Source organism: Xenopus laevis, chromosome 3L, assembly GCF_017654675.1.
Source record: "Xenopus laevis strain J_2021 chromosome 3L, Xenopus_laevis_v10.1, whole genome shotgun sequence".
NCBI classification, from domain to species: domain Eukaryota; kingdom Metazoa; phylum Chordata; class Amphibia; order Anura; family Pipidae; genus Xenopus; species Xenopus laevis.
Genome location: NC_054375.1, coordinates 85,828,565 through 85,854,683, shown reverse-complemented (window position 1 = coordinate 85,854,683; position 26,119 = coordinate 85,828,565). Strand labels below are relative to the sequence as shown.

The window sequence follows — 26,119 nt, the reverse complement described above, 5'->3', positions numbered from 1 at the left end:
TAAACTTAAAATAATGATACACATTTTGAACATGGTGTATTTAGTGGTAATTAAATGTTATTTTACATATGTAGAATATTTAAATAACAGCCAGCTTTACTTATCTTGATGAGTGTAGACTTTTATTTTTTTTAGTTTTAGTTTGATTTCCTTTATTTGCACTGCTTAATTATAAAACATGATGACTGCAAAATTTGTGATGCTGGAATTGTTTATTTAATCATGTCCTACAATTGACTTTTAGTTATTTTAGTTTTGTCCTTAATACTGGTTCTGTTCTTTGTATCTCTGCACATTATTATTAGTCCCAGTATAAAAAAAACAAGGCTTTTAGATCTATAATGCTCACAGTTTGGCTGAATATGAGTCCCTGATTGCACTTATTGTCATTTTGTATGAATATATAATATTTATTTTGTCAGCTGTAGCTGCTTGACTAGACTAGACCATGTACAAATCCTGTGCAATGTGAAAGATTGTATTTGTATAATATGTAAGCATGAAATAATAATTCTGTATCTAACTAGCTTTTTTTAGATGACCCTGTTGCAGCAGCAAAATTAACATTGACAAGTTCCTAGGACAGGGTAGAACAAAAGCTGAGTAAACATTAGCAAAAAACACACTTAGAACACAAATCGGTACTTGATCCAAAGCCACTATTGTTACAATGCAGAATCTCTATTCTGTTGAATTGCTTCCACTAGAGAGTTTGTATGGTCCAAGGTTGTAAGATCGTTCAATACTTCTGCAGTAATACATTCACCTCACAAGCTACACAATGCTATACAGCCTATTACAGAAACCTTATTGGAACAGACATTGCATAAAAGATTTAAAGGTACAAACCCCTTTATCTTTATTGTATAAGCAAGTGGAAGGAGCAAGATTTGTTTATAAAGAACAGAGGCTCATGAGCTGAGTGCAAATTCAGTTATTAAGGATGGCAGCACCACAGCTGGGGGTTTATTGTTGGCACTTGACTTCATCAACAGAAAATTTAAATTACATTGCAACATCTTTACCCCAGTTCCCTTGCAACACATCAGCATGAACCACTCCCGTCAGCCACAGTTCAACCCATACTCAGTCCCAATTCCATGCAATAGTGTCATTGGCAAATGCCCAGCATCTTAATAGACAGCTTTTATTAAAACAAAAATACATGTTTCAGGGCACACCGAGCAACCCAACGAATATATAATTGAAAATTACAGGGTTTTGCAATTCCTTATGGCATACAAACTTACTTTACAACCTTTAATTACAAATTAGTGTATGGACAGATTGTTTTTATCTCTGGCTTACAAATTAGTTTGTTTTCAAATGTAAAATATTTGGCAGAGCCTAATTAGAAATATGTATCAAACTAATTTCTAATTGTTTACCTTCCATAGTAATATATTAAATTGTGATCTTCTGTGGCCATAAGTTTCAACATGTTAATGGTAAAGACATACTTCTTCATATCACTCTCTAAAATACTGAATTGGCTTTAAAGATTTTTTTTTTTAAAGAAGCCACTGTCTGTTTCTATTATTTTCTATTATTTCAAGTCATGTTTTGTAATTGTGTGTTACTTTTTATTACGCAACTCTGTACATTAAAACATTGCATTGATAGAATAGTCAGGGATCAATACAATAATAGAATATAATTAAGTACACAAATACAATACTAACAAGATTAAGTGCTAAGTGTTGAAGAGAGAAGAGGAAGGCAGTTCCTCCTTACAATCTTACTAAGTTGTCATATTGAAGATTTAGACAATTAAATTGCCACAAATTATATGAAAAGAAAAGAAGCAGTGGGTACAGAACATGACATTTATTGGAATATCATAATATTGAACATTTAAGGGTATAATTTCTTTACACTCATCAACTAATTTAAATGCTTAAAGGAGAACTAAAGCTTAACTAAAGAATAGGGCACAAACTATGTACATTTTTTTTTGGGCTTCTGTATCAGCTCAAGGCAACTAGATCCCTTTAGCAGTAAAGATCTGTGCCTCTGAAGATGCCCTTGAGCTTCCCATCTTCTTTTCTGCCCGTTCACTGCATATGCTCTGTGCTGCTATCACTTACTGATTTTAGGGACTGATGCACAAAAAGATACTGAATATATATATATAATATAAATGTCACCATATAAGGCAGATCTGTAAAAAAATCATATTTCTACATGGCAGCTCAGAAACCACCACAATTATCATCAGAATGTAATAATCAGTTCTGTAGCATTAGCTAATATGACAGGCAAGCCTCAATTTCTGCTTGATGATATGCGACAACTCCTAAACTTAGCTTCTGAACAACCGCCCAGAGCACACTAAGCATGTGTGTGTCATTAACAAATCCAAGATGGGAAACTCCTGTGACAATTTTAAAGGCCAGGATCATTAATACTGTAGAGATGCTGAACCTTTTGGCTGGTTCAATAAGTTCAGTCTATAAAATATGGCATTTCTAGCCATATTTATTTTCAGGCTTTAGTTCTCCTTTATTCCTAATTCAATGTAACAAGTACAACATTTTAAATGATTACATGGGGCAATATGGAAAAAACACCAGAAATTTAGAAAACATGAACTCTTAGAGCACACTTAGAGGCTTAAAAACTCCCCTGAACTCCCATAAATTCAAAATTCGAACCATCGGAATTTATTTAAAAAAAAAAAATCAAATTTTTTAAACTCAAATGAATGAAATCAACTTGAAAAGTCGAATTGAATTTGAATCAAATTTTAAAAACTTGATTTAAGTTTTTTCTCCAAAAAAACCTTGAATGTCAGGAAGGCTGCAAACAATTCAAAATTGACCCCTGCACCCTTCCCATTGACTTAAACAGCAAATTGGCAGGTTATAGGTGGCGAATAGTCAAATTCGATTTCTTAAAGGGCCAGAGTATGATAAGTCTCGAAAATTGAATTAAAAGTTTTTAAAAAAGCTTGAATCAAATTCAAGTCAAATTTGACAGTTTTGACCATACAAAAACTCGAAAATTCCATTTTCAAATTCAAATTTTCAATTTGACCCTTGATAAATCTGCCCCTTATTTGAAAGAAAAAGAAAAGGATCGTAAAACCCCGACACTCTCAAACAATATCTAGTTTGAATAATTTAGTGATTGACTAAATGTTGTGTACCAATTATTGCACTGTACCATTAAAAACACTGAATTAATTTATGTCTTTAATTCTTGTATTTCGATAATTAATTATTCAAATAGGATAATAAAGTGCCAGTGCTAATTTCTAATTTAATCTATTTTTTTTTTTTTAGAAATTAGCACTGGTACTTTATTATCTTAATTGAATAATTATCAAAATTAATTAAAGACATAAATTAATTGAGTGTTTTTAATGGTACAGTGTAATAATTGGTAACAACATTTAGTCAATCACTAAATTATTCATACTAGATATTATTAGAGAGCATGGGGTTTTACTATCCTTTTCTTCTTTTTCTTTTAAATAACTGATACCTGTACTAGTAATTCATACCTCCTCCTCTCTGTGAGGTGAACTTTGTGTAAATTTAAACATTTTGGGATAGTAAGTTGGGAACCGCCGTTTGCAAAACAAGGCTCAGATCAGCAGACTTGTGACTGTTTACTTTGCTTTTTATCTGCTGACCCACAACTAGTATTGCAGAGTTAGCATCAACAAATGTAAATAGAGAACTTTTGGCATTCTGTCAATTTCAGGCTTTACTGTGATTTTTTGCTTCCAATTAACCATGGGCACAGCCAGTTTTTCATAACAAAATGGCTCACTGAATACATATTTAGAAGCATCATTCAATACCTACTGTGTGCTTTTTTCCTAAAACGTAAGCTATGTCAAAATGAAAATCTGCTAAAATATGAGAAAAAGAAATGATAGCAACTGAGAAGAGCATTGTTGTCTCTGTCCTGTATCCTCATTTTGTTTCCCTTTTTTCCTAAATTATCATTATTCCTATTTTTTATTTTGATGTGCTGTTGATTATGATAAATCACAAGCCACGACTTTTAAGAAGGCATCACGAGACATTTGTCCAACAAAACATTTCCATTTTATAATCATTTGCTAGACATGTGGTGGCTGGTATTAGTTGTCATTTCATGCAAATGCTCTAAATTCAAAGTTTATTGGATATTTATGATTTTTTGTCATTGTATTGCTTGCTTTTATGTCGATGCTGGTTAAATGAAATCTTTCTTGAAATGTAGGCAACATAGACAATTCCAAGATTGATTTAAACCATTGGTGTTTCTATCCGATAACTCAATTTTTTATTATTTATTTTTAAACCAGTAATGCGTTTGGTTTTCCATTCGCATAATGCACTAAAGTGTAATGTCCGTAACTGAGTTAATATTGCATCAAGAGGAAATTCGAACATTCAAGAGTGTTTATTAAAACATGTTCAATATAAAATGGAAGGCAGTCTTAATCCATGGTTAAAAATAGATTACTTGAAAAATACTTGCATATATGGGTATGGGACCTGTTATCCAGTATCGGGACTTGGGGGGTTTCCGGGTTAACAGATGTTTCCGTATTTTGGATCTTGATTCCTTAAGTCTACTACAAAACCATGGAAACATGAAATAAACCCAATGGATTGGTTTTGCTTTTAATAAGGATTAATTATACCTTAGTTTGAATCAAGTACAAGGTGCTGTTTTATTACTACAAGGAAAAAGGAAATATTTTTTTTAAAAATTTGGATAAAATGGAGTCTACAGTCTTTCCGTAATTCAGATCGTTCTGCATACTGGGTTTTCAGATAACATATCCCATACCTGTATAACATTTCAAATAGAGAAAAATGCCCTATGCAATCAGACCAAAATCCTATATTATAAATAGACTGCTGCACACTAGAGACTTGTTCAATAAATTATTTTGTCATCAATGTTTCAACCCTCACTGGGGTCTTTATCAACATACAATACAATTCAGAATAAATAGACCCTAAGACATATCCAGAAACAGCCCCCACTATCAAGAGTCCATGTCAGGGTGGAGAAGTCCCATAGTTAATATTATAATACCACCACCTAAATGTAATAGCAATACATTGAAATGTAAAATATGATTCCATACAAAGATAAAACTTTACACATTACCCAAGTTTGTAAAAATTACCAATAAAACAATATGTTTAAACCTTTAGGAGACACAAGGGAGTCATCTTTTAACACTGGGGAATTTATTTGCACCTGGGCAAAGTATTCATTCATGCCCTTTTGTAATATTCTAAATGCAGCGCTTATCTAAATACACTACGGAAGCAGTTAATCTCCTGTGGGATATCAGTTTGGCTGAACATTTATAGTTCAATGAGAATTTACTGGAAAGTACAGAGAAAACACTAAAAGGTTAATATAAATATTTTTTTCCTTTAGTCTCAGCAAAATTTTACATTATTAACCCAGTTTTATAACATTATATTGACTTTCAAAAAACAGACTGCTACAGAAAAAATGTACCTGTATGTATATGTCGAAGCTGAGGGGCTATATCACCTCTTATGAAATAATATGCTTTGTTTCTGAAAATGGATTTATTTTTAAGTGAACGGCCATGGGCCACCCCCCCCCCAAATATCTGAAGCTGCAATGCTATTAGTTTGTAGAATTTTTTTCTGAATACAATAAAATGTGATAGAAAGTGGCTACCTTTCTTTCTTCTCGCTAAAACCTCAAAAACTAAAGCAGCATCTTATTTGCACATTTAACAAGGTTTGCTCAATGTTTAGCTAATTAATTAATATTTATATGCACAAAATATTGGCTTTGTTATACTAATGTAGATGTCAAAAATTAGCCATAATTAAATTACTCATTTTAACACCACAGTAATATTCGTTGCACAAGTAACTGATGTAATTAGCTACTATGCAAATATCATTAATAAAGTGTAGCTATTACCAATATCATTAATAATGTGTAATTTTCAAAGATAGCAATCAGAATAAAATGCATGTAATATGGCAGAGTAATGGTAGGAATTATAAGAAGTTGAAAAGTTTTATTTATTTACTTTAATCTGTCTCTTTTTTAATCAGAAGTCCTAACATTGATAAGAACCAGTCTCCAAGACATCCAAGCAAACCTCCAGATCCAGGACCTACCGGCCTTCCTAAGAGCAGAACAGTAGATGCATTCAAAACAGAGGTGAAAGCACCAGGCAGAAGTCCTTCAACTATCAGCTTAAAAGAACCCAGGTCAAAAGCAGATATTAAAGAGGAACAAAAGCCAAGTATGATGAGTAGTTTTCTTACAGACAGTAACCCATTAAATGTAGTCTCTTCTGTTGTAAACAAATTCAGTCCCTTTGATCTAAAGTCTGATCTTGGAGCAAATCAGGAGGAAACCAGTGGGAAACAAAAATCTGAACAGGAAAAGACAAAGGATGGCAAAGGAAATGCAATGCCTTTACAACAGCAGCAACATCCACCAAAAGCTGTACAACATAAAGGGCAAACTATGTCTACCACAGTACCATCAGTCACTGAGCAACAACAGTCAAGTAAGCCTGCACAGACGCAGTCCAAGCCAATTTCTTCTCAGCAGAGTCCATCAAGGAAAACAGCACAGCCTTCAGATGCAACCAAACCACCCACACAATCTGCCATATCAAGAACCCCATTGCCTCATCCATCAAATCCCATAAAACCTGCAGCTGTAGAGCAAGGACATTCTACCTCATTGTCCCAAGTTCCAGAAGCTAATACCATTCAAGACAGGCCTGCCAAACCGTTATCACAACCTGTTACACATAAACAGCTTGGACAAAAATCAGCACCGTTAAAGCAAACAACATATTCACAACAGGGGTTAAGTACATCACAACAACCATCTGAGACTGTTAAAAAATCTGTGCAGGAACCTAACAAGCAACCCACAACACCCCAAGGTAATGCCAAAACGAATGTGGAACAAACTATAAAGCCACCACCCCAACAGCAAAGTCTACCCATGAAGCAACCTTCAGAAAGGCCAGGACCACAAAGGCAACAAGGTCCAGCAGTGCAGCCAATTAAACAACACTTTCAGGCTACACCTACAACAAATGTAAAACAAACAGGACAGAAAATGGAGCCAGCAAAGCCAACTTTAAGCAAGGAACTAACACAACAGCACCCACATCAATTAACTGATACAAAAATAGAGTCTAAAAAACAAAATGGGGCTACACCAAACTTACCTATACCCAAGACTATATGTCCTCTTTGTAAGTCCACTGAACTTTTGCTGGGCACAAAAGAAAATGTCAATTATAATACCTGCACTCAATGTCAAACTACTGTATGCAGCTTGTGTGGCTTTAATCCCAATCCACATATAACTGAGGTAAGTTTACTCAACTTCTCCTAGTAAAATGGTATATGGCATGTACTGTAAGTTGTTTGCTATTTATATATTCAGCATTGCTGATGAAATTGTCAGTTTCTATAGCACCAGCTAGTCATGTAACACTTTACAATAATACGAAAATAAACAGAAGTCATAAAAATATATTAACAGAAAAGGGGTTTAAAATAAAACAGTAGGGTTATACGGTCCTGCTCATAAGAAAAAAAAATTGATACATAATGCTGTTAAAATATTGTTAATGATTCTTTATGGTATGTTGACTTCCAACAGCTGGTCAGTTAATAATTATCACATGACTTTTTCAAAAAGCCATAAGGACATCTTAACATTTCCATGTGTTAACATGAATTATTTGCTTAAAATGGACTCCCTTCCCATAATTTGTAGCTTTCTGGATAACAGGTTTCCAGAGAAGGGGTGCATAACTGAACTGTAAAGGATTATATTATTTTGCTCTTGAATTAAAGGCAAAATTTACAGGATTACAGGCAACCTAAACTGTGCTGTAAGTTATTTTGCACCACTTGTGCATATAGTGACAGTATTATATCTGGGTAATAAAGTCACAATGGTTTTGAATGCCATTAAAGTATGGGCCTTAATGCCTTTAGGCTAATTGGCAGAAAGTCAAATATCTTTCCACGTTTTTAGTGAATATTTATTTTAAAGATGTATTGGTTTTGCCTTGTTTGCAGTTAACCTGCATGTTTCCAGTTAACAATAGCAACCAATCAGACATGTGCTTTCATTATCTAACTTGTAATAACCTGTTCAAACATTACTACTGATTGGTTGCCAGGCAACTGCCCCCTAACGTGGCTCTCATGTATAATCCACATTTGCTTCTTTTAACTAAAACAGTCAAGAAACTATTTTAAAAGATGATGTTTTGTATGTGAAAGGTTCAAAGTATCACTTAAACTTGATCTAGTCCTCTTGTAAAAAATGAAATCAGCACTAGCAGTTATCTAAAGTATGTGACTCAGCGTGAGAAAGATTGGTATACTTAGGTATAATAGAAAGAGATTGGCATAAAATCCAAGATAACAACATTTCTGAAATACTTCAGTATTGAGAAATATGGCTTCCCTATTCTTTTCATTTCTTTAATGAAACTCTGTTCCCAGACAAAATACAAGCATACTTCAACACCCAAAACAATTTAGATTTGTTCTAAAGAAATATTTTAAATACTGATAAAGGAAAAAATGGCATTGTATAAATTCACACTGTAAAGCTTATAACAAAATTCTGAATCAAAACACAGCTTTATCATTAGTAATGATAAAGGATTGCCAATCTTCAAAAAAAAACAAAACAAAAAACACCCATTTTGTATTTAGTAATACCAGAAATAAATCACTGTTATGTTATATATGAACTGTAAAGTTTTAAAAGTATTATTTGAATGGGTAAACATAAAGGAGCAATCAAAGGCTTAATATAATGAACAGTTATTATACAATATCTATAGCAGCAGAGTACAGCCTTTGAGAGTCCAGTTGTTGCTGCTCTGAGATTTCTATCATAGCATCTGTATTTTCTAATTGTCTTTGATTAATTGGAAGTCCTTTTGCAACTCTCCTGGGGCAGGGACCTCCATCCACTTGTCTCCTTGACACTTGACATGACTTGGGGCAGCTGGGAAATTGACAATATGTTTAGCCCCATGTCAGATTTCAAAATTGAATATAAAAAAATCTGTTTGCTCTTTTGAGAAATGGATTTCAGTGCAGAATTCTGCTGGAGCAGCACTATTAACTGATGCGTTTTGAAAAAAAAATTTTTTCCCATGACAGTATCCCTTTAATCTTTATTGTAACTCTACTTTGTATTTATTATTGTACTTTGTACTTATTCGTATTTATTATTGTAATGGCCCCCTGTTTGTTCTATTAATGTATTGTTCTGCTGTACAGTATTGCATACTTATGTAGTGCTATATAAATAAAAATATACATACGTACATTGCCCATTGCAGCAGAAAATGAAGATTTATTTTTATAAATATTGGCTCAGATCTGATGAGGAAAGTGTTACATCATGATTAATCCCACGCAAACTCTATTAAAGCTAAAATTGGAGAATCAAATTGGGAGATATGTTTAGGAGATTAATACATGGCCACCAGTACAATATTTAGTTCTATATTAGTTTTATTGCCATTTTAGCAATGGAACAGATATGAGTTAGTGAATGGTGAGATTTTATGCCAGGCAACCCCTGTAGGTGGGTAAGCGTTCCATTGGTAAAAGACTGTCAGGTAGCTGTAGAAGAACTGTAGTCTTTTTTAAGACTCTCACTAAGAAGGATAACTGTGTGTCCAGAGTCTGTGGAACAGTAGAAACCAATAGAGTGTTAAGGTGGCCATACACATAGAGAAGCGGATCTCTCCCTGGTATGCCCACCTTGAGGTGGGCGATATCAGGGTGATCTGATCATGGGCCCTAGGGCCCAATAATTGGATCATAATGTATAGCATACAGACAGTCAGATCACGGGACTGCATCAATGTACAGATGCGGTCTGCTATCCGATGATTTTTGGCCAGATATCGATCGGGGAATCCCGTCAGAGGGTCCCACACTCGCCCCAATAAGCTGCCAAACTTTTATCGGCCTGTGTATGGCCACCTTTACTTAGTGGGGATTCTCCATAGCTCTCACTCAGGTCCTCCATTTAGTAAGGGGGCACCCATGCTTTTGAGAGTGGTAGAAATTATATTTAGTAGTCCTTGCTTTCTGCTATCTCATTAAACCCCTTTGATAATTGAATAATTGGACAATAACAGGTTATGGATCCTGCTTTGTTGTTTAAAAATCTTGCAATAATCTATTTTATTCATCTATAATCCATGCCATAAAGCAACATGGGACTTTTTGTGTTGCAATAAAGTCTTTAGAGACAGTCACATGAGCGCTATGAAATACTCTCCTCATGCAAGCACGAAGAAGGGCTAGAACATTAAAAAAAATATATATATATATACATTACACCTTACCTTGTATTCAGACGAGTATACATATTTTATTCTGAAGACAGAATCCATTTATTGAAAAGCTGACATATTGTACACTACTGTGTCTAATTTGACATTTGAAAGGTCTTTATATTTCTACATTTGTTCTTCAGTTCATTAATGACTGAATCTTATTTTCTGAAAGCAGTGTTTTTGTCCTCCAGATTACAATACGCAGAATAGCATAGTTGAAGTTGACTATTTTGGACTGGAAAAAGGAACACTTGTTTTGTTGGTATTTCTGAAACATAGAATCAAAACACAATGACATGACTGAACAAGACGTTCACTGTAAAGAAAAAATGCAGTACGAATAAATGTATATATTTTTGGTATGCACAACACCTTAAAAACTTGAATAATATCTTATTTTATATCAAAGGTTAATAAATGGTTATACCTTGTGTTTTGGGCGCCTGTACTTGGCCAAGATGACCACAATCCATTAGTGGTAAAGATCTGCCCAGAACATACTGAGCATGTGCAGTGTTACTGACTCTTAGAATATTGGCTAATGATCCAAAATTTTACTAAGGCCAAAGGTATGGTTTATTATAGTAATAGGGCTGCTGAACATCTGTGTTCAAGTAGTTGTTTTGATTTTAATATAAAATATGTTTTCCAGGAAGCGAATTTCCAAGTAACTGTAAACACGGCATGTATTCACCCCTATGTGACTGTGGATTAAGCAAGGTGTAGCTGGCAAAAGAATTCTTTTGAGTAAATGTAAAACTATCTCCCCATGTGACTAGATGAAGTTCAATTTCACATTGCGGCTGTAAATGGAAACAGTGTAATTGAGATGCTATTGAGAGCGGTAGAAAGTGTGTTTAGTAGTCTCTGCTTTCTGCTATCTCGGTAAACTCCTTTTGATAACTGTATATTTAGACAACACAGTTTACTGATCAGTGAAAGAGTCTAAAGAAAAGTATAGAAACATGACTTCTGAAATACACAAACAAGACAAATGCATTTTTCTGGATCAGCTTTGCTCTGTAGTGCAAGGTGTTGTCACATTTTGTACTGTTAGATTTATCGATTCTCTTGGCAAGCTCTTTATGTGATAAATAATTTACATGTTTGGGTGTTATATGGTGGATACTGTGTCAGATTGTTTGATACCAGCTTTCAGTTAAAAGTTCAGCCATTTTCGCCTTTGGTTATGAGTATTTTTTTTAATTCAGTGTGTGCTTATATTATTGTTTGTCTATCGAGTTAGGTTTTATTTTCTTGTTTTCTCGGACTCCTCGTTTGTGATTACTATATGGTTCTGGAGAGCTAAATGTTGTTGATTGCAATCAAAATCTGCCTTTGATAAATGGCAAAGATTGTCAAATAAATATGTTTTAGGCCTCAACTGCCTTTTTTAGATTTATATTATTGACAATTTAAAAAGGAAGTTCTTTTATTTGTACTTGGTGTTCATGAAACCAGGGAAATTGGGATGATCTCCCATCTCCTGGTTTCTGGAATCTGCAGCTAAGTGGAACTGCTGGTCTGTAAAATTAGAATTCAGAGAATGTGAGCCAGATAACTGCTTTATTTTCTTACCGTATAGAGCTTGCAGGGCTGGCTGAGCACAGAGCAGGGAGAAGGACTAGATTCCTGACAAATGACTGCAACCCAATCATCTTTATTCTCTTTTAAATTGATCTGTATTTGACATGTCCATAGTGAAGGTTTTCATCTGCTTTAATATGGAACACTTAGCAAGAATAGTCAGTACCTGCAATCCACTGATGCAAAACACAATTACTATAGTTTCCATAGTTACATCAAAAAATGTCAGTAGAGATATAATTGATGTGTTTTTGTTTTTATGTGATTGGGCTGGTTACACCCAACCACAACCCAGATCACCCCATACTTTAAACATTTTCTTGGAAGCATGTAAATCCTGACTGCAATACCTAAATTAAAGACATAAGGGAAATATGTGCATATACAGTAGTTGTCTGACTCTAATTGTAAGGTTGCACTTATCTGACAAATTGAGAGCCAGCGATATTGCACCTGACTTGCACTGGAGTCAAATTCCAAATAAAAATTCCATCCAGACACAGGATCATTTCCTACCTCTTAGTTGGATATTAGGTTGCCTGTTTTGTTTCATCACTTACATCTCTGAACAAGCAACATTAGGGTCCTAAAATAAAATATAAAAATGAACTTTATGAATGAAAAACAGCTGGAGAAAGAAATAATTGTATTAATCAGACTATAAACAATTCATGTGCATGCTTGCTCATCATAAAGCGCTCAGGGGCAAGAGTAACAACACAACAAGTGGCTATTACATATATGAAATGATATTTATATCCTGTCTTGGATTTTATATACGTGTGTGGTAGAAGTGGTTGTGCCTTGTGAATTAATATGATGGCCTGAATGAAAAAATCCACTGAATAGAGTCAAAAACTGGATTTTGTTGATGGTTTTGTTGATTATTTAACAATTGACATTAGCATAGGTTGATAGGAATTTATTACCCTGGTCATTGTGCTAGCATGCATTTCAGCTCCGAAATCCACTCTGTGTACCTACACCTGGGCTGACACAGTGGCTCCGGGAGCAGACACAGAAGAATGCTGAATTAAGCATAGGGACTGATTATCGGCCTGTGTTTATCTGCAGGCCAAGAATCAGCCCTGTGTGGCTATAGCCTAAGGGGTGCAAAAAACTTCCCAGAGTCCTTGTGCCTAGTGCAGTGGTTGTGCTCAACCTGTTGTGGCTTAATAATACTTTAGACAAGAAAATGTTCTATTAGTGAGCCAGAAAAAAACTTTATACAGTATTTGCATTAACCCAATACAAAGAGAACATAAAAATAAAGGAAAAAACAAAGGTGGAGTAGTCTGTTGGCTCATGTGCCAAAGCAAACTATGGACAGTTACATTTACTGTGGCTTACTTACGGTACATAATGTAAACTAAACTATTTAATGCATTTTAATTGTTATTGGTTATGGTATTTAATATGACTATGGTAAAGTTAACGTCATCATTGTATGTTGTACAAGTATGAGATCCCTTATTCAGAAACCAATTATCCAGAAAACGATGTATAATAATTAATTTTTATTTTTAAAATAATTTCCTTTTCTCTGTTGGGTTTAATGTTTACATTATTTTTAGCAGACTTAACGTATGGTGATCTAACTTACAGGAAGACTCCTTATCCAGAAAACCCCAGTTTGCGAGCATTCTGGATAACAGGTCCCATACTTGTACTATGCATATGCCAAATGCAAAGTATGCAAAACACTAATTAAACAGCACTATAGATGCATTTAAAACATTATTTACATTCATCGCGATTGTTGGAAGACAAAAGTATTTCTTTATTGATGAGATTTTGAATTAACCAGGGATGTTAAATACTTGAGTAAATTATACATTTGGATTGCATTGCTAAAGAGGTCAACTGCTGCGAGCCATCTGCACCTTTGTTGTGTTTCCTGGCAACTGTAATTCACTACTAGCTTGTACCATGTGACTGGCGTTATCGTTGCTGAAGGTTGACCAGGAAGTACAGTTTGTTTACTGTGTAAGCAAACAAGATTATCTGTATTTCCAACTCCAAGTCATGTGCAGTTTCTTTCCTATTTCTATGCAGCATTGATAACTGTTTTGTCAACCGGGACAGTGCTGGCCTGTTCTACTGAGCCCAGACTTTTGGATTACTTCAGAATCAGCTTGAGTTTTTCTTCTAAAGTTTTATTAGTAATTCACATGCAAATGCAATCAGTGTATCATGTTCATAATTGTCTGTGTCCAGCAAATTATGCAGGTGGCTAAACAAGCCAGGCTTATTGAAGTAAAATATATGCAAGGCACATTGAACTAATTTGTATCTTCGTTGTACACCTACAGCACAGATGTGGTCATTAGTAGAGCCTTTATATTCAATTAGACTTGGAAAACTTAGCATTAATTTTGATGCTTTGGCTGCAATTCCATCAGCTGCAATGCATTTGTGTCAGGCACAACCTCTTGAGACCACATTGACAGTGGAATTCTGGGGAAAAAATGTGCATTATGTCAAAAAAACACGGCAATTGCACTTTGCTCACTGCACTTGCAGTCATAAATTATGCTCCTCTATCTTGAATGTAAGGGTTTCATTTTTCTTGAATTCCTTTGCAAAGCACAAATACATATCTATGCCACATGAATCTTATTGCTGTGCAGCAAACATTTTGGTTTGAAAAACTGCATTTCCTTAAAGGAGTTGTTCAGTGTAAAAATAAACACTGTAAATAGATAGGCCGTGCAAAATAAAAAAATGTCTAATGTAGTTAGTTAGCCAAAAATGTGATGTATAAAGGCTGGAGTGACTGGATGTCTAATACGGTAGCCAGAACACTACTTCCTGCTTTTCAGCTCTATAACTCTGAGCTAGTCAGCGACTTGAAGGGGGGCCACATGGTACATATCTGTTCAGTGAGTTTGTAATTGATCCTTAGCATTCAGCTCTGATTCAAAAGCAACAGATATGACCCATGTGCCCCCCCTCAAGTCACTGATTGGTTACTGCCTGGTAACCAGGGTAACCAGTCAGTGTAAACCAAGAGAGCTGAAAAGCAGGAAGTAGTGTTCTAGCTATTATGTTAGACATCCAGTCACTCCAGCCTTTATACATCACATTTTTGGCTAACTAACTATATTAGAAACTCTTTTTAGTTTGCACAGCCTATCTATTTACCCAGTTTTTATTTTTACACTGAACAATTCCCTTAAAGGAGAAGGAAACCCCCTGAGCGCAAAAATCCCTCCCCCTCCCCTGTGTTGCCCCCCTCCCTCCTCCACCCTGGCCTACCTGTCCCCCAGGGCAAATGCCCCTAACTTGTTACTCACCTCTCTGCGCAGGTCCTGTCCACGGAGTTCTCAGGCGCCATCTTCTCTCAAGCGGTCTTCTTCCTGCTTTGACAGGCGTTTTTTGCGCATGCGCAGTAGATCCGTACCGGATAAATGCTCCTACTGCGCATGCGCAAAAAACCCTGGTCAAAGCAGGAAGAAGACCGGTTGGGAGAAGATGGCACCTGTGAACTCCGTGGACAGGACCTGCGCAGAGGGGTGAGTAACAAGTTAGGGGCATTTGGGGACAGGGAGGCCAGGGGGGAGGAGGGAGGGGGGGCAACACAGGGGCGGATTTTTGTGCCCACTGAATTTCCTTCTCCTTTAAAGGGAACTTGTTGATATTATACAAAATCCATTGAACTGTAATCGGTACATAACAATTATTTTTGACAAATAGGTTTCGTGGTTTTTTTCTGTATAGTTTTTAAGATATAATTTGCTTATTATTGTGCTTCTTAAACTTATCTATTTTGTACAGCATTGTAAACTGCTGAACCAGCCAGTCAGTCACACACAACATGAGGTGTGGTGGTTGAAGATACAAAAAAAGTTAGGTTGAGCAACTCACAAACCTTTATAAAATAATACAACCAATTTGTAAACGATTTAATAAATATTTCGTAACTGATCTGGAATCAGTTATGTTGTAGAAAACACATGGAGACTGGACTGGGAATGCAACATCCTTGGTGTGCACAAAGCATGACTGCAATGTTTTTTTCCTTCACTAATAATACCAACATTTATTATCTTCATTGTCACTTATAATTGCTATTATTTTTAGAAGTAGTAATTAGTATTATCGCTGTGTTTCATTCAGAGAATGTAAGGATTTTTGCCAGATAATGTCAGGTTTATTTAAATTGCTTACAAAAAATCATTTAATATCATGCATCTTTCAGTGGTTTTTGCTCTATAGATTTCTACATTCCCAAGCATTGGGGCTTGTTCTATAAATATGTATAATGTCTGTATTACTAAATTATGATATATACAGTATTTACAGCTCATCATTCTTGTTATACTCCTAGTTCTGGTATAACAATGCAACTATAAGTAAGTGTTGGACAGACTGATTCACAAACATAAGTAACATAGTAACATAGTAAGTTTGAAAAAAGACACACATCCATCAAGTTCAACTTTTTTTAACCTGCCTAACTGCCAATTGATCTAGATGAAGGTAAAAAAAAACATCTGAAGCCTCTCCAATTTCCTCAGAGTGGGAAAAAAATCCTTCCTGACTCCAAAATGGCGATAGGACTAGTCCCTGGATCAACTTATACTATGAGCTATCTTCCATAACCCTGTATTCCCTCACTTGCTAAAAAGCCACCCAACCCCTTCTTAAAGCTATCTAATGTATCCGCCTGTACAACTGATTCAGGGAGATAATTCTACATCTTCACAGCTCTAACTTTAAAAAAAAAACCCTTCTGAATATTTAGGCGGAACCTTTTTTCTTCTATTCGGAGTGGGTGACCTTGTGTTAGCTGGAAAGACCTACTGGTAAATAAAGCAATAGAGAGATTATTATATGATTTCCTTATACATAGTTATCATATAACCCCTTAAACTCCTCTTCTCCAGTGTGAACATCCTCAATTTGGCCAGTTTTTCTTCATAGCTAAGATTTCCCATACCTTTTACCAGCTTAGTTGCCCTTCTCTGTACCCTCTCTAATACAATAATGTCCTGTTTGAGTGATGGAGACTAAAACTGTATGGCATATTCTAGATGGGGCCTTACCAGTGCTCTATAAAGTGGAAAAATGACCCACTCTTGTGGTGTATCTATGCCCCTTTAAATACAGCTCAAGGCCTTATTTGCCCTTGATGCTGCTGACTGGCATTGCTTGCTACAGCCAAGTTTATCATCTACAAGGACTCCAAGGTCCTTTTACATAATGGATTTGCCTAGCGCAGTCCCATTAAGGGTATTAGTGGCTTGGATATTTTTACATCCCAGGTGCATGACTTTACATTTATCAACATTGAATCTCAACTATTAAAGTGCTCTGGTGCAGTTGCCAAACCTAACGAATAGGCAATCAGTTTTGAACATCCTGTTAGAAGTTAGGATATAAAGGCAAATATGTATTGGATGTGAAGTTTTTTTGTTACCTATTTTGCTCTTGGCTCTTGTTTATGCTGAAGAGTACAAGTTTTCTGCAATCCAATTAAGCAGGAAATACTTGAACTAATGAAAGATGGCATTTGACTTAGGTCTCAACTCAATTTGAATTCTAAATCAATGAAAATATTCACTGGTTTGGCTACCAGATATGCAATACAAAGAGTACAATTATTGTTAGTATGTGCCTTCTTGTATTGTCATCATCTTATGTCATCGCGTTCTGGTTTGGTAAATCAGTTTTTCCAGATCGTAGACAAGAATGATCTAAATTAGATCATTCCTCAATCTCTATTCATTTTAAGGTGGATGATATAATTATCGGAAAAAAAAATTAAATGGCATAAATCGTATAGATTTGTGATAATGAATCAGCTAAACGAGTATATCTCTTTACTTATCCTTACATATATATCTCCAAGTCATAAAGGCCATACATTTTTCATTTGTCAGTGACTAGGTAAATCAGGTATATAATACCCAATTGTAGATCTCCATTTCAGCCTGCAAAATTCTTTAGCATGTAATAACTGTAGGATTCACCTTTTAATTTTTTGAGTCATTCAAATGTGCTGATTTACTGTATTTATACAATTTGGTCAGTTTACCAAAATTAATTATAAAATCCTAATGGTACCAAAGTTAATTTGTAAGAATGGACAAATTCCGGCACAGTAATGCTCGGGATGGAGTTTCCCCATATAACTGATCTAAATGCCATGTGTTTGACTATGATTTCAGGGGTATAGGCATTCCAAACTTTCAAATCACCAATCTTTCATATTATGTTCATGTTATTTTAATTTATGTTATGTTGAAATATACTGTATAACCATATTTCTATACTGAGGAAACCCTTTTGAATACCCTAACCATTTTGTAAAATGAACATAAAATGCCACTTTCACATGCTCTGTAAACTGTTATGGCATTCTTAGATAACACACCCCTCACAATAAAATCATGCCCCTGGGATTTTGGGACTTTACACCAGAATTTGTCAAGGGTATGAATACTTTTGCATTGCATTGTATTTTGGAAGAATATTATCATTTGTCTTGATCTTCAATGGGGTATACTGTATAAAGGAACTCTTTTATTGTGTTGTTTATATATCTGGTCACAAAATGCTACAGTCACATCCAAAGAAGTCTCAATTTCATACAAGCTAGTAAATTATCATATAGGGGTTTAAAATTTGATTCTATTATCCACTTTTTATGTGGAAGTCAACTTAAAACAGCCATATAATTTATAAATGATGCTATAGGGGTTTAGAATTTGATTATATAACCCACTTTTTATGTGGAAGTCAATTAAAACAGCCATATAATTTTATATAAAAGACCAATATGTCTTCTCAATCATTCTAAAAAGAAAACTATCCTATGTTAATCCTAACATAAGGTTCTTAAAGATCACCACATGAAGAGAACAGGATTAACAAGCACTGCAGGATTTTTTTTTTTTTTTGTTAAAAATAAGTTAGAAATTATATGTCCAATACTGTCATTATTTCATAAAAACATGAATGGACAGTGATCCAATTCACAAAGATGTTTTTTTTTTTTAAGATATTTTAGGGCATTGAAGTGAAATGGGAAGTTCTTTAGACCAGATGTGGATACCTCAATCTGCTTATTTTTCTTAAAGGATTAACTGGTAGCTTACTGGTCAATGTACTGTATCTACATACTAATAAAGCTGGCAAATGTTCATATACAGGATCTGATACGGTCACTAGCCAAACAAAGTAAAGTTTGCATACAGATACATAACATAACTATAATGTTATATACATTTTTGTTTGAAATGTTAAATAATAATATTCATATACTTTTTTTTTTTCTACTCTTTCAGGTAAAAGAGTGGCTTTGTTTAAACTGTCAGATGCAGCGAGCGCTTGACATGGATGCAACTCCAGTTCCATCACCACCAATAAAACAAAAGCCTATACCTCCATCACCACAAAAAAAATCAGTATCTGAGCCAACTGCCTTGCAAAAAAAGGAAGTTGTGCCTGTGCCAAATGAGACTGTGACACCGTCAACTAAAAAGCCACCATTAATAACCAAACAACTTTCTGTTACAGATTCACCAACTTTACCCTTAAAGAAGCCACCAGATGAACCTCTAAAAGGAAAAGTTATTTCAAAAACAATGCCAGACAAAGCAGGGTCTTTAGTAAATCAAAAGAAACAGCAGGTAGAATCAAAGGAGCCAGACCTTGCTAAAACATCTCTTAAGGAAAAGTCAGATTATTTGTCAACAAAAGCCCCTATATCAACAGAGCATAAAGATGTGGATACTAAAATAGTTGATAAAGCGAAGCAAGTTATGGATGTACACAATACTGCAGAAAAAAATAAAAAAAATGATAACTTACCATTATCTCATTCAGTTCAAGAAGATAAACCACAGATTGTTCCCCCTTCACAATCTAAACCAATGCAAAAATCAGAAGCTTCTAAATCACAAGAAGCTTCTAAAAAAAGTCCAGCCAAGGTAAATCCTAAACTTGATGGGAAGCAAGTTCAGAAGGAGCCAGTAGTCGAGGTAAGCCCCAAACCAAGCCCAACACACAAACCTGTAGTTCCGCAAACAAAGACACAACCTACGACACAACCACAGAAATCTCAAGATCAACAAAGGCGTTTTAGTCTTAATCTGGGAAGTGTAACAGAAACCCCTAAACCACAGCCGACAACACCACAAGATACTGTTACAGGGAAACTCTTTGGATTTGGGGCATCTATTTTTAGCCAGGCTTCTACTTTTATATCTACAGCAGCACAACCAGGTACTCATCCACAACCCAGTCAGCCCAGTCAATCCAGTCAAGCATCAACTTCTAAAGCATCTCCATCCCAACAAGCACCCAATGTTCATAAAGCAAGCAAAGAAAGTGTGCCTGTGCCACAATCACCAAAAATTACAACAGTCACAAAAGAAACAAAACCAGTGTCAACTGAAAAACCACGAGAATCAAGCACCACATTGTTAACAAAAGAGAAAGAACAGAAACCGGTTCCAGAAAAACAATCTGATGCTAAAATTCCTGATGTTACAACAAGAAAAGAAGTTGCACTAGAAAAAACTGAAAAAATAGCTGGTTCAAAAACATTATGCCCCATTTGTCAGACAGAATTAAATGTTGGCTCTAAAGATCCACCCAACTTTAATGCCTGTACAGAATGCAAGAAAACTGTGTGCAATTTTTGTGGATTTAACCCAATGCCGCATATAACAGAGGTAAGATATGCACGACTGATCATATTCATTTGTAATAATCGGGACAAGCTGTTCAGGTAAGATTTAAGATGTCATTTATTTCAAGGTTTGATCAATAAAGTGATTTTTTTTTTTATTATCTGAATCAAGGTGAATCAAGGTGAATCAAGATTATTTACTAAAATTAATGTGATTTATTAACCCTTATTATACTAATTTCCATCTGTTAAAAATAAGCTAGCTATTACTATTGAACAAAATAAGCTGTACTATTCAAGTAAAATGGAAAGTACTCAAATAAATTATTAAATTACATTTCCAGACAAAGCTAATATTGAACTCAACAAAGCTCTTAAAACATCATAATATAATGGGACTGATGCAGTAGATCAATATAAGGAGAAAATATGTAGCGATAAATGCAAGACTAATATGAACAAACCTCTTTGCCCAGGTCATGCTAATTACAAGGAACTATTGATTTTGTTATTGATTCATGGGGATATTAATTGTTATGTGTAACTGCCACTACTCATTGTTGAAAGGGTTTACTTAAACGAAGATTAACACCAAATTACATCAAATGTGTTTAAAACGTACCCTTATAATATTCACAGGTATATCTGCTGAGATTTCTATTTCTATTGTACGTTTTTGCAATGCTTCCCATTAAAAAGGAAATTTCAAAAGGATTCAGGAGGTTCAATCATGTAGCCAAAATATGCTTGTATCAAAATATACTACACTATATTTTGGAATATTTTTGGTTCATTTTTCTTGCTGTCTTCTCCTGAGCTTCCTTGAGAAGCGCTGTTTCACAGTGTTTGAATTTGCAATACATCCCATTAGATAGGAGGGTTGCAGGCATATGCATATATATAGCTATCAAGGATCAGGCTTTGAAAATGATATCATTTATAAGTGTTCTAATGAATGTTTGATACTAAAATAATGAAAGGAGTGAGTTATGTTTGGGAGAAATGTAATCTTTTCCTTTAAAAGCACTACATTCCAGATTTTTTTTTTTGGATGTTTGTATAGCGTTACCAAATATGGTCTGCCTCACCCCTATTGCCAAAATGTGTCCAGCACATCCTGCCAGCTGAAGAATGTATTTTTTATGGTGCCATAAGATAGATACAAACTGCTCAAAAAGGTTAATGCACTCTAATATTGTGCTGTGAATTTAGAGAAGCATTGCTTGAATGAACATTTGAAATACAGCAGGATTACAATCCATACAGATTTGCAGTCTTTGGTTAAATTGTTAATACTTTTATAGTACAGGTATGGGATCAGTTATCCGGCAATCCATTATCCACAAAGTTCCGAATTACAGAAAGGTGGTCTCCCATAGACTCAATTTTATCCAAATAATCCAAATCTTTATTTTTTCTCTGTAAAAATAGATCAGTGCTTTGTACATGATCCCAACTAAGATATAATTAATCCTTAGTGGAAGCCAAACCAGTATTGGGTTTATTTAATGTGTAAATTATTTTCTAGTAATACTTAAGACATGGAGATCCAAATTAAGGAAAGATCCCTTATCTGGAAAACACCTGGTCCCAAGCATTCTAGATAACCGGTCCCATACCTGTATATATAATACCTATACCATTTGTAGTGATATAATACTTGATTCATGCCTGGAATACATGTACGCATCAGGTCACATAGAACTCCAGTCAAACTGCAATACAGTTCAGTGGTTGGCAAAACTCACCACGTGCCTGAAACTGAATACAAGTCACAACAATGGAGTTTTTCCATTAAGAAAGGACACATGGAAATCTTTCACTTAAACCACAGATGCCAATCACATTAGGTATGTTATCTGCATCATTATTACCCTTTATAAAATTATGATTATTACTACCCTTTATAGTGTTACATTTATTACATATTACACTTTTTATAATTTACACATATGGTAGACTGTTGGTGAAGTAATAAATGGGGTAAGCTCCCCAACTGCATAATTTTGAGTGTGTGCGTTTCCGTGCAATTGCAGATGTTAAAGGACCAAACCAGGTCAGCGGATAGCCAGCACCACCAGTGCAGTGCTTTAGATAACTGGTGTGCAGTGGATCTTTTTCATATAACAAATGGCTAACACAGGATCAATAACTGATTAAATAGAAAAAAGCATTGTAGTTAAATGGCAACCTCTGCCAGGGTCGGACTGGGCCAGCGGGACACTGAGAAAAAACCTGGTGGGCCCTGGCCTTCATGGGCCTGGACCTGCTCCCCCAGCTGCTGCAGAACAGAAAGTTGCTAATGCTGTGTCGTGTCTTTTGTACACGCATGTTTGTGGAGGCGTTCAGCACGGGCAGATGTCAGTTCAGGAGGGGGCCCCCAGGGACTGATGGGAGGGGGGCCCTGAGACAGCAGCCCAGTTTACCAGTATGCAATGCCGTAAGAAGTTGAAGTAAAGTGGGGCAACAATCATACTCTTGATTCTCTTCTTAAACTTTGCCTTTAAAGAGATATTAAAAATTAAACTCTTTTTTTTTTTAATCTATCATAATATTGCCTTTGAAAGCTACTTATGACTTAGCCATTACCTGTCTGGTGCCCCAGTTCCTGTATGAGGGGCTGCAATATTTGTGCAGCAGGAGTGGAAACTTTAACTGACAGGCTGAGATGGGACAGTCAGGTTGGCAAAACAGTCAGGTTTAGGAACTTCAACTAACAATAACTTACAAAAACAAAACTCTCAGCAAATAAACAATCAACATGACCTATTGGTAACTTTCATATTTTAAAAAATAGTTTTTTAGTGGCAGTATCACTTTAATACATTTTTTCATTTAGGGATTGGTGACCAATAGGTGTACATTATTTCTCAGGACCTGTTTATAGATAGAACATCTGTTCTCCATGCAGCTGAGCCTGTTTATTTGCCTCAAGAGAGAATCTACGCCCCTCACTGCCCTGAGGTAGTCTTCCCAATGCTGCCCCACTAATACCCTGTTTTTTCACTCCTACAGGAGCAAGGAGGAGTGACACCACACTAGAATAGCTGAATTACAAAATTATGGCTCTTAAATGTTCCAGGAGCATCTTCATGCTGCCCCTGGTAACCTAAGGGGTACTGCTGCAGTTTCTCAACTGGCCTCCTGGCAGGAGCACTCTTAGCCTACTTTCAGCTACATTCTGTAATGCAACAATTTAAGTGTTTTTGTTTTAACTTTAGTAGTTTTTTGTTATAGGAATACTTGAATGGTTTACAAGTTTTGAATGAGTACTCATGCAAGGAATTAAACTTATATAGGCCACCAGAGATAAATTCAACATATCACTTTGGGCTGTGGTATATTGAGCTCCTTCATTGGATTTACATGTATAAGTCACACACAGGGCAACCTTTGGTTTCTCAGTTACATCAATAGGAAGCAATCCCTGGCAAATAGTGGTAATGAAGTGACCGAGGAAAAATGGCACAACCATGCACACTACTTTTTATCTTGGCATCATCTTTGTATGTTTTGCAAAAAATCCAAACATAGACCACTAATATTATTGTGCACAAATCAGAATTTCTCCATTAGCAACCTTTATAATAATGGTATTAAAAACAAAAATTAGCCTTAGCCAATGTAATTTATACAAAATAGGCATCTATCCAGATCTGAACAGATATTATGTAATGAACTGCTTTCATCACAAGTAAAAATCTTTAGAGGGACTTACTACTGTCTGTAGCAGAGATAATGACATTATTACATTTAAGTGATTTGTATACAGAGCCCATACATCACACAATTATATCTTAACTGTTATATCTTAACTGTTGGAAACCGTTCTCACATTAGTTGACAAATGCATGGGAGAACAATTGCGAAAAGCAATATCAGTATCAAATGGACTTGCTTTTTAATCTTAACGTCAGGTTTTTCATAAAACATGCAGCAAATCAGGCATTAAGGGAAAGAAAGTATTGGTTTGCCACCTAATAATAATACAGCAAAACTGCCAATATTTATTTCTTTCAATTTCTAAATGCCTCATGGAATTACTAATTGGTTATTTGAGTAAATTTTAATAAAAATATTTTCATGATTTCAGACATTGCACTTAGTGCTTTTGGTAGACCTCCGTTTTATCCAGAAAAAGAACCCTTTGATCTTTAGGAAAGTCACTAGCTACATAATGGTACATGCAACAGTTGATGGGTAGGTCTGCAGTAGCAGTTCCCATACTTTGGGACTGGCACCTTTGTCTAGCTTAAGGCAGTGGCTGGGGATAGTGGTCTGCCAGTTAGGGTACACTTTAGGGAAATAATATTATTTGCTGTCCTAGATATGCTTTGCTCTATGGCTGAAAGACTGAAACAGAAAGTCCACCACTGGGATAAAGCAGACTATAAATCCAATTGATTTTGATTGAACCTGCCAAATATCAGTTCAGCCATGAATTGAATTGTAGTATCAATATCTTTGTAAGCATGTACCTGGCAGTTTTTTTTCTATATAAACACCAATGTTATATTCAGTCTTACACAGTAGATAAATATGATGTGAATTGGGTCAGAGCTTAAAATTAATGGACCAATGATGTGCAAGGTCAGTGTTTCTTTTGTCTCTCACTTTTCTCAGCCCTGATGAAGTACTGCTTGTTTTCTGTGCTAAGCAGAAAGTGTTGGGAGTTTTCTTTTAACACTGATCTTTACTGTCCAAGTAGAAGATACGTGCCCATATTCTGTTATATGGTCATAGAAATGTATATTCATCCCTTCTCTTTGGTATATATCTGAAACATCTGTTATGTCTTGTAGAAAATGTTGCAAATGGGAGAAAAATATAATATCAAGAGAGAAAGTTATTTTACACACAAATGAAGCAGACAATGTTACCATTGGTTAGAGGAGAAATCCTTCCTGATGCTATACTTAAAACAAAATTGACAAAGTTTTGTGTACTCCATCACAAATTATTAAAGTAGTATGTAGAAAGTTACAATGTTATGGCTCTGTGGTCATAACAATGTATCGCTAAGTGCAGATAAGCCAAATTCTAATGCATTTTGATGTTACCCACCTACCTCCTGGTAGCTGTCATCTTATGATGACAACCATGGAAAGGTTAAAGCAATTAAGTAATCAGTACCTGCCGGCATCTTTCAATCAATATTTCCCTTTCAGTTACATATTCTAGCTTTCCATTCCAGGGCTGCAGTGACATTTGTTTCAGGTGGTATCACAGTGTGTTATTGCTCTTTGTATTCATATGACTTGAGGCAGACACCATACACATACACAGAGAGGAATAATTAGTGCACTTATATTAATATTGTATTAAGGTAAAACATTAAGAATATTACTTTTTGTTTACTTGGCTGGGGTTCATTTGCTTTTCCAGTAGATCACACACATAACAACAAATGAAGCATTTCCATAAATTAAAATATGTATAAGTATGTATGTATAAGTTTATCACATAAAGATTTCCAGCATGTCTGCACTTGAGTCTTTCCAGAGCACTAGAAGTCAGGTCACCTACCA

At 35.3% G+C, this 26,119-nt stretch overlaps 1 protein-coding gene across 3 annotated transcripts in view; it reads left to right on the top strand.

Moving 5' to 3' along the window:
• The window catches only part of pclo.L (piccolo presynaptic cytomatrix protein L homeolog), a 149,716-nt gene that overhangs the window by 8,158 nt on the left and 115,439 nt on the right, over positions 1–26,119 (top strand). For all 3 annotated transcript variants that reach the window (XM_041586554.1, XM_041586553.1, XM_041586552.1), the window contains exons 2-3: positions 6,060–7,347; positions 19,243–20,634. In XM_041586554.1, coding sequence (XP_041442488.1) covers positions 6,060–7,347; positions 19,243–20,634 — 2,680 coding nt within the window. The remainder of the gene's footprint in view (positions 1–6,059; positions 7,348–19,242; positions 20,635–26,119) is intronic.